General features: G+C 41.3%; 1 protein-coding gene across 1 annotated transcript; it reads left to right on the top strand.

Moving 5' to 3' along the window:
* The first annotated feature begins 1,835 nt into the window (after positions 1-1,835).
* prdm2a (PR domain containing 2, with ZNF domain a) lies at positions 1,836-9,379 on the top strand. Its single transcript, XM_054609600.1, is given in 5 exon segments — positions 1,836-1,941; positions 3,363-3,427; positions 3,948-4,612; positions 4,615-8,260; positions 9,173-9,379. Coding segments are annotated over 2 exon segments (4,209 nt in total). The 5' UTR covers positions 1,836-1,941; positions 3,363-3,427; positions 3,948-4,017; the 3' UTR covers positions 8,229-8,260; positions 9,173-9,379.
* The last annotated feature ends 1,338 nt before the right edge of the window (positions 9,380-10,717 follow it).

Raw genomic sequence — 10,717 nt, 5'->3', positions numbered from 1 at the left:
GGAAGAGGGTGCATTTTACTTGATATGTGATTGCATCGTACCTTACCTAACCTTACTGTACCTCAGCTTACCTTAAGAGTTATAGAGTCTGGTGCACAGCTTTTGCAAAGATGTTTTTTAGCCATGCAACCATGATGCAACAAAGTACAATTTGTTCTCTGACAAAGCCAAATACGTAATGAGCTTTCAGCTCAAGCATAACTCATACCTACTTAATGACAAACTTTGACTGCTTAGCCATGTGTGAGTCATGGCTGCCGGGCGGTCAGCCTCTGCTTATATGATGATTTGACGTATGTGTCTGACCAGTGGACCCAATCATGAACTGCTCTTCATAATTCCACAGCTGCAATTGCCATCAACTGTTGAAGGCATTCTGAAGCCCTGAGCATGCCTGGAGTGACGCGCTAACTTTACATAAGTTTAAAACACCACACTGTGTCAGCAACTTCACAGCAAAGTTTGGGCGGCTGCATCTAAAATACAGAGAAGGAGAAAAGCCTGAGTAGAGAGACGGCCTGTTGTTTATGATCTTTCATAATGGCTCACAGAAGTTCCAATGGCACACATGTAGTTTGAAAGTGGAACACCACTCAGCCCACATACAACATTGCTACAAGAGAGACATACCATGCATGTGGCATGAGAACACTACCGCCTATGTGAAATATCGCCATGTGAAACCAGAGGGTTGCTTTTCATATGTTAATGTATGAGCTTAATATAAAACAGTGCCTTGTGATTCAATTGATCATCATTAATTCCTATCACACCCCTGTTTACATTACAATTTATAAATTTAGCAATTATTGTCCACCACAGATGTATTTCATTACTTGGCACTTTTCATGTCTTTGATTCACATTTTTTTTTTTACGTTTAATTATATTGTTGGAGGGAGCCTGAGAGCTATGCATTTAGACTCAGTAATTGTTGTGCAATTGATAATAAATAATGTGAACGTGAACATTAGAATTAATATTGGCAATCACCTCAACAACCATCAACCACATATTTTTGCAAGATGAAAATTAAATCCAGTCACAAGTGTACGCACTTCTAGTAGATTAAAATACGTAGATAAAACAAAACTGTGCTGTTTTTCAAGTAACTTTTATTGCAGACAAGCTCACAGTAGTTATTTTGTCATATACAAAAAACCAAGAATCTAATTTATACTACTGCATCTATTACAATTGAAACAAATAAACTCATTATCATACACATTTTAAAATGTTCATGCCATGCAATAAACACAGAAATATTATGACCAAAGTAACACTATATGCAACAGAAGGGTACTGAAGTCATTACCAACTTCTTTAGATTGAGACTTTATTACATTGCGCCCTCTACAGGCTTTTTGAATACACTACAAGGATACAGTTTGTAAAGAAATACATTTCTAAATCACTTTAATGTTTAAAACTAATGGTCAAATGTATATGAATAATTCGAAATTCAAATGTATCTTTGATGATCTAAAGACGTTTTAGATTATTAAAATCAAAAAGCTCTGTGATTAGTTTTACAACCTGGAGTTCGTCCCCCCCCTTCAAATACAAAAGTCGTTGTGTATATTAAAAAAATATAATACAAATATTTTGCATGATTTTAGATTAATATCTGTAATACCTGCACAGTTCTGCTCAATGACGCGTTAATGTTCTCATTTGAGCCCGGAGATGACAGCTGCCTTTTGCCATGATATCTTTTTGGTTTTTTTCTTCGAGCCTTAACAAACCTGTTGCTGATTGGTCCACATTTGACATCCACATTCGCCGACCAATCAAAACGCCGTTTTCTTGTTGGTACATTGGGGAAGAGAGAAAAAAAAAAACACTCAACTGTACACAAACCTGCAGGAGAGGAATATTTCAAACCGTTCTACGGCAGTTCTTTTGGGGGGGCACGAGTATGTACAAAACCTGTCACGTGAAGGTTTGTATTAACTGTCAGTGTTCGTAACGGGTTGAGTCGAACATTCTACTCTAAATGTAGCAAGGGCTTTGCGAGCTAGCATCGCAGCTAGCAGTGCATTGTCAATGATCTAATGTCGATAACAGCTGATTTATTCCACTTAAGTGCAGCCTTGTCTCGAGACCTTGACGCTTATAGGGGGTTTGATTTGTTCAGCAGTTTATCTCGTGTCAGGACGACTGTGTGAGTGGGGCTATTTTAGAAAAAGCCAGGTGACATTTCAGTGGACGAGCTAGCAGCCTCTGTAGCCAAACAGCAATGTGACGACGTGATGTGTGACCAGCTAGCAATGGTGCAGGGACGGGGGGAGCGTCATCAAACAACCCAGGTGAAGCAGATGCTTTTGAACGCACCATAAAAAAGCTTGTTTAAAAAAACCCAGATAATTACTTTTGATATATTTATAACAGTTTTATGTTCGGCAAATAAAGTCAAGTAAGTAGTTGTATTGCAGCGCTGGTGAGTGGAAATAGAAGTTGATAATAGGAAACTGGCTCAAATAGTCTGTATGTATTAAGGCCCCTTGAACGGCGTTGGAATACTTTTCCATTCTGCCAATCTTGTGACTGATTCTGTTTTTATTTGTGCAACTTGAACTCACCACATGATTGTCTTCAATATATTGAAATATAATGTGCGGAAAACATGAACTATAAGATCTTTGTTTACATGTTCCTCTCGTACCTCTACAGTTGCCTGAAAACTAGCTAATAATTGACTGGTTATGAAGGATAAATAAAATGAAAAAATAGCCGATGCCAACGAGTAATTAAAGAAACGGTTTCGTAAAATAGAGACGTCACAAGAGCTCGTGCAGCTCGCGGTGAGGAGCAGGTGGAAGAGCACGACACATGATGGGCCTGCCATTTTGTCCTACAAAGCAGTAGATGAATATCAAAATAAACCTCTGTTTCTACAACTTAATGTTTCGAAAAAGTTTTCAAATATGAACTTAAAGGAAGCTATTTAAAAATGCTAATGATTTAGTTGCGTAAAGTAGCAGGTTGTACAAGGCAACAATGACATGTTGATTTAGGTAATCTGGGGACAGATTAGTTTATTTTGGGACCCTACTCACTGTAGTCAACTAATAGATAAAAGAAAACACTATACACTGTATATAACACTGTGTGGGTGCATCAGTTTATTCTGTGTTTGTTGGTACATAATGTTACCATTATGCATGAGGTACATTAGCACACACATTTGGACCTTAGGTTCATTCAGCAGCCAAGTACACTGTCCTCGACTGATCCCACACTACGACTGTTCACTGTGATCAGTTATTGCTTCTTATCAATTATTAGTTTCATTCCATATTATGGAGTGGGCTTCATAGTTCATTTCTAATGTGTGCTTTGTTGTCTGTCTTCTTCAAACAGAAAGAAAAGCCTGTGTTCATCTGTCAACCAAGCATGCCTTCTACTCTGCATTGATCAATTAAATGGTAAAATGGCGTGATAACAATTTTAATGTTGACTACTTTAATTTTTAATTAATATTTTTTTTAATTACTTTAATGTTGAGTTACTGGTTTATTTTTTAAATGCTTAAGAAAAGGAAGTATCATTTTATATACTCTACTACTACAAAATGTTGAGGGCTGATGCAGTATGTCTGAACTTATAGAAAATAGACTGATTATGATAAGAATAACATTGTGTTATGGTGTATAGTTTTTAGATTATATCATGAACATGTGATTGTAATTGTAACACATTTCAGAATTTTGAATTGCATTAGGTGGTGGCAATTTGATGTAAAAATAATAACTCGATAAAGCAGACGACTAAAACAGAAGATAAGAGTTTGTGATGTATTGATTTGCACTGCAGTGTAGGGTGAATGATTATAATGCAGAAGTGTTTATGATTGACGTTTAAGGTAATGAATGCGGCCCTTAAACGGACCTAAAGCTATATTATATGTGGGTTTGCTAAATGACAATAACTTTATCTATTCAACAGGTGTGACAAGTTTTAAAAGGCCCGTTGTGACAGAATTCCTTCAGAGATCTGGATACAACCTCCACAAAAGATGGAGGACTCTCCACACTTGTACATCTCTGAAATTGGAGACAATGAGGATATGGAGGAGGACGGGGAGGAGGAGGAGGAGGAGGATGATGACGACAACAATTATCAAGAGGAAACTAACATTCAGCCAGACATGGTTAAGTCACTCTACCCTGATCTTAATAAAGATCCCAACCAGGATACTGAGAGAGAATGGAACTCTTTTCCTTGCCAGCACTGTGAGAGACATTTTACCAGCAGACAAGGCTTAGAACGACACATGCACATCCATACTTTGGAGAACAACGAGGCAAACGCATACAAAAGCCATCAAAGCAACATCTCTTTTGGTTCAAATCCGGGTCAGTCGCAGCATGAGAAGATGAAGTCTCTGGATTCAGTGGGCTCAGTCATGCAGCTTCACACTTCATCCCCCACCGCCTCTAATACTTCCGTTTTGTCGGCCGGTGACCGCAGTGCTCGGTCAGACAAACCAGGAGTATTAGAGGGGCATCATGCTTGCAAGTACTGTGAAAAGATATTCACTACATATACCAACAAGCGACGACATGAGCGTAGGATCCACGAGCAGCACCTGCAAGTCACACACGTGGAAAAAAACAGCTGGCCCAAGAGGAAAATCTTCAGAGGATGCTCAGTGAACCTTCTCAACAGGAAACAGAGATGGGTGACAATACAGCACCTGCAGCTATTCTGGAGAATGACGTGGAATGCGCAGAACAATACATGCTAGATGTCTCTAGCAATATTTCAGAGAATCTCAGCTTTTATATTGATGGAAAGATAGTGTCAACAAGCACAGTCAGTAACTGTGACGTACCCGATGTTCATTCTGGTTCTTCATCCTTAGTCGGACTGGATGCCCTGATTCTAGACCCATCCCAAATCAGCCATGTTTTAAATACAGAGTCAGTTGCAGGCAAAGAGATACCTGGTCAACCACAGCTCAAGAGAAGAACTGCAACACCACCTCTTTTACCACAAATTAAAACTGAACTGGAGTCCGAGGTGGTTGTGTCTTCTTCTTCATCATCTTCCCTTGTATCTTCTTTAATAGAGAATCTTCTTCCTCAGAATACCGAGTCCACGGTTGTGCAGAAGGAAAGAACTGTGTTTCTGTCTCCAAAGCTCAAGCAGCTCCTGGAGAAGCAGGATGGCCTTAAACCGGCACTTGCCCTCATCACAGATGGCCAGAAGCCTTGTTCACCCGTCTCTCTTGCTGTCCTGGCTGCTGGAACAGGTAGGTTTAAAAGAAGGACCGGGTCTCCACCAAGCTCTCCACAGCAGAACCCGACATCTAAAGACGAAACGGCAGATAGTGGAGATTGTGACGCCGTAAATACAGGGCAGATAGATAACCAATATAGTCCAGCTGTACACCAAACAGCCAATGTGAAGGATGACACAACTCCACCTGTGGAACAGCCAGCAGTGAGACCTGTCTCGACAGAGAGCTCGCCCCCTACAGCCGGCGGTAATTCCTGTAACCAGCAACCACTGGATCTCTCTAATACAGTCAAAAGAAATGAAGACTTATCTTTAACTGATGCAGCGCTGGATTTGAGCTTTCAAAAGAAGACCCTAGGTGAATCTGAACTGACATTTGATTTAGTTTCACAGGCAGTTTTGAAAGCAGGAAATTCAAGTACATGCATGACGGAGACGGCCTTAGTAAATATTGGAGATCAAAATGTAAGCCTAGGGAATCCCGAGATCCCTTTAGTCACAGACTACACAATACTTACAGGTCCAGATGTGATGACCCCAATGGAGCCCCTGGCAGAGGGACTTGTTTATGGGCTTGCGCTTCCCTCAAATTCTCTGACTCCATCTCCTGCATCCCTTACCCCTGTTGCCTTGCAGCCAGCTTCACCGTGCACTATAGCATTTGCTTCCCCAGCCTCACACACCATGCTCCCTACTACTTCTTCATTAATAACAGTTTTGGCACCATCAAATATGTCTAACCCTTCAAGCCAACCAATCCAGTTACTAGCCCCTAATATATCTCCCGAGCCCCTGGTTTTCTGCACAGAAAATGCGTTAAATTTCTCAGAGTGCGATTTAACTACCGCATTTGCTACTGCAGATTCTGTAAACCCTGTCACTCTCTCCCAATCCCTTGACCCGACTCTGAACCTGTTTCTCGCTGATCTCAATCGGCCCATCGTTGAGTCCATTCCTATGTCAGACGTGCCATTCACGCCCACCGTAACTCTAACTGATTCCCTCATCAACTCTTACAACATTACTAGCAACACAGTGTTGATAGAGTGCACTATAGCTCTTGAAGCCCCAGAAAGTATGGTCCCCGCTGCAGTTACCTTACAGGAAAACACTGCTGAGCCTCCAGCACCTTCACAGATGGTTGTTAATCACATAGAACAGCAACAGATTGTATCAGTGCCCAACCATCAAACTGTGGACCACACTATTCTTATGTCCTCCATTGCAGAATCAGTGACTCTCTCCACCACCACCTCAGGGATATCTGACTGTCCTACTGTGGGTGAATCAACTACTGAACCAGAGCATGTTGTTACTGCAGAGCCACCAACCATAAAGGAGGAAGAAGCTGCTGACAGCACAGTTCCCATGCCCGAAATCTCATCTAAAACCTCTTCTTCTTCTTCTTCTGAGAAAGCTCAAGAGGAAGAATCCTCAGACGGCACGCCAAGCGAGGCGCAACAGCAGACTTTCACCAAGAACTTCATCTGCAATGTGTGTGATAAGCTTTTCCATTCAATGAAAGAACTGGGCCATCATGTAGGCAACCACGCTGACGAATGGCCCTACAAATGTGAGTTCTGTGTGCTGCTCTTCAGCAAACCCTGTGCTCTGCTCGATCATCGATCAAGCCTCCACGGTGTCGGCAAGACTTACGTTTGCAGTGCGTGCACAAAAGAATTTGTCTACCTTTGTAATCTGAAACAACATCAGGAAGAGTTGCATCCTGGCCAGCAGTGTACCTACACAGAAGAAGAAAAGGGTAAACTAAGACCTCAGAACTACAATAACTCAATTAAAGTCAACATGGAGCCATCAGTGCCCGGTGCTGCAGAGGAAGCCAAGAAAGTGGTGAAAAAGGAAAAAGATGAAGTAGAAGTGGCTGATGAAGAACTGTTATCAACGATAAAAATCATGGCCTCAGATGGAGACAAAATCAAGGGGCCTGATGTTCGTCTTGGCATTAACCAACATTATCCCAGCTTTAAGCCCCCTCCATTTCCTTACCATAACAGATCACCAGCTGGCTCGGTGGCTTCAGCAACAAACTTCACCACCCACAACATCCCGCAAACCTTTACTACGGCTATCCGATGCACCAAGTGTGGAAAGAGCTTTGATAACATGCCAGAGTTACACAAGCACATCCTGGCTTGTGCAAATGCCAGTGATAAAAGGAGATACACGCCCAAAAGAAATCCCATCCCACTACGCCACTTTGCAAAAACTCAAAACGGAGTTCTGTCCACCACCAATTCCACTAACGGACTAAACGCTTCCAACAGATCCAGTCAGTCAAACCGGTCCAAACCTAGTCAAGAATCTCCGGTAAACGTGAAGTTCAAGGTGCTGAACAAAAGGAAGAAGAAGTTGGTCCAAAGGGTCATGCCGCAGAGGAACAAATCAGCCCCTTCATCAAATAAAATGTCCCGTGCACATGTGGATGAGCAGCAGGAGATCTTTGTCTGCCCGCACTGCAGCAGGGAGTTCACGATGCGTCGCAGCAGAACCAAACACATGGCAGTCTGCCCCAAGAAACCTAAAGAGGTGAAGAAAAGGAAAGAAGGAGGAATCTCTGTGACAAAGGAAAATGATGGACACCTGCATAGAGGGGTGGAAGAGAAACAACATGCCTCACATCAGCATAAAACCAGACTCCAGAGGTCTGGGCCTGCTAAAAGGCCCGCCATCCTACCTGTACAAACTGTCTTCTCAAACAAGAGAAGTAAGATCATTATAAAAGAGAGCACGCAGCCGAAACAAGAGACACCCACGCTGAATGAACTTCCCATCGTTCGCACTTTCAACCCCTCCATGCGCCAGTACAGCAGAGTGCAGCATAGCGCCAAAGGAATCCCCATTAAATTCACCATAGTGAAACCACAACAGGCTCCACCACAGAAGGATGAGCTGCCTCCAACCGAGAGCCGAGAGCAAGCCAGCGGAGCCGTCACCAGCAGCTCTGAGCAGAGTCCCTCCACCTGAAGACTTCTCTGCAGCCCACCAGCGATCATCAGGTAGTTAAAATACATTTCATTTTTTAAATGATAACGATTAAAAAAGACCTACAGTACGCTAATTTCCTAATTTGCCTAGATAACATAGGAACAATAGCATAAGTAAGTACCGTATTTTCCGCACTATAAGGCGCACTTAAAAGCCTTTAATTTTCTCAAAAACGACAGTGCGCCTTATAATCCGGAGCGCCTTATATATGGATTAATTCTGGTTGTGCTTACTGACCTCGAAGCGATTTTGTGTGGTACACGGCGCTCTGTCAAAATGTTTTAGTACGACTTTGGTAATCTACAAAGCCGCACCGCTTGCAGCATTACGGCTACCGTAGTCAGGAGCGTCGCGGAGTAATACATACTGTGCTTCACCATAATATTACAGTGTGTGTGTATAAGGACCCCAACATGGCTCCTGTCAAGAGACACGCTTACGACGCGGACTTCAAACTCAAGGCTATCAGTCACACAGTAGAACATGGGAATAGAGCAGCTGCGAGAGAATTCAACATTAATGAATCAATGGTACGGAAGTGGAGGAAGTTTGACTGACTGACTGTTTTGTTTCGCTTAATGCGCCTTATAGTCTGGTGCGCCTTATATATGAAAAAAGATCGAAAATAGACCATTCATTGACAGTGCGCCTTATAATCCAGTGCGCCCTATAGTGCGGAAAATACGGTAACACACCAGCAGGTTCTACAATAATCAAGCCTCTTAATTGGGAAATTAACATTTTGGACGGACCGCCAATGGGATCTCAGCACTGCCATGTTCTTAAATAGCTAATGATATGTATAGAAATAAAATATAAAATCATTTAAACATCATAAATTACAAGCAACAAATGCAACAACGAGATAATTGTAAGGAACCTCATGTCCAAATATTTCTAAATATATGTTTTCTTGTTTTTAGGACACCGCTGTGTGGAGCTCCTCATACACTCTTGTGTCATACTGATACTAAACTGTTAATCAAATTGTAGAACCTATGGACCCAGATTGCATCATGCTGTACAATAAATGAGGATGGATAAAATGGACGACTGAGGATACTGCAGTGAGTGGATGTATTCAACTGAGTATTTGAATGCTTTTTGTAGTAGCTTGGAGTTTTTTTTTTTTAAATATTTCTCCTTCATTTCATAAACTTTCTGTCAACGGCTTGGATTTGCACTTTGAAGTTAATCTGACTGCAACATGTCGCAAATTGGAAAGGAAGTGGGAGGAATTGAACATGAAGGCTGCTCTCATTTCCTACTTGGTGTTTTTTTTTTTTTTTTTTTTTTTTTTTTTTTTTTTTTTGAGAGGGGATAACGGGTGGCAATCATTCTCAGCATGCATTTGCACTTTTCCTTATCTGTTGTCTGTGTCTGTTTGGCTTTAAACTCTTACTGCATGCTTGTAGTACAGCTACATTAATTGGGATGGTTATGTTGATGCAAATAGGCCTTAAAGCACTGAAGCTGACGTTTGTTCTGTTGCTCTAATTGACAATAACTGGTGTGAATACATGGGAGATACAACTAGCTTACTTCTACACGATCATATAAAAGTAACACACCTTATAGCAGTGGTTCTCAACCTGGGGGTCGCCAGATTGTTGCGGAGGAAAAAATTTAGTAACATAGTAAAAATCACATTACATTGCCCTTACCAGTGACATTTTTTTTGCCTCCGAATACATTTTGAGTGTTTTGTAAGAGTCCGACTGGGGGATTTCTGACCAGTCAAGTGGAGAGAAAAGTCACAAAAAGTCACATTGCCTGGAGCACATTGGACAATGATTAGGTGCAAGCTGTTATAATTAAAGCAACGATTGCACACACTAGAGCAATCCCAAAAGGTGGAGGTCGTGACCCACGAGAACCACTGCTCTATAATACCATGTAACACTGGCTACAAGCTACCTATCAAAATCCTTGTTAAGGATATCATGAGCGTTGATTTACTATAAGAAAGATCAGTGTTTTCATTATTGGTGTGAAGTTAACTGGTAGATTTAATGCGTCAGCATTTGCAAATCAAATTTGTACATAATCTGGTTGTCCCCGTTGCTATGTATTTGTATGAATGTTTAGAGGATACTTGTCTCTGTGCCATCAAATGTATATAATATGACTAAATGTGGCATAAAGGTGATGACCAATAAACTAGTTTGTTGTTTCCCACATAAGGAATTTATTTTGGTGGCCCACCAGAGTACATTTATTATTTTGTCTCTGTGTGAGACTACATCTCATATGTTGGATTTTTGGAGTTTATAGGCCACCACAAATAAATGTTAAACTTTTGGGAAACAGTTTGATGTATTGGCACTGCAATTGCAAACGGATGTACTATGTTATCTGAACAGCTTAGATGCATCATTTCCACTTTTACAATACTAAGAGTTTAAGTCTGATCAGCATTGGCAGAGCCGACTAATGCTTGGCCTCACTGCATTTCCTCTGAAATATTT

This window comes from Anoplopoma fimbria, chromosome 12 (genome assembly GCF_027596085.1).
Source record: "Anoplopoma fimbria isolate UVic2021 breed Golden Eagle Sablefish chromosome 12, Afim_UVic_2022, whole genome shotgun sequence".
NCBI classification, from domain to species: Eukaryota; Metazoa; Chordata; class Actinopteri; order Perciformes; family Anoplopomatidae; genus Anoplopoma; species Anoplopoma fimbria.
Note: the sequence above shows the minus strand (reverse complement) of the source record. Positions and strands in the feature narration are given on the sequence as shown.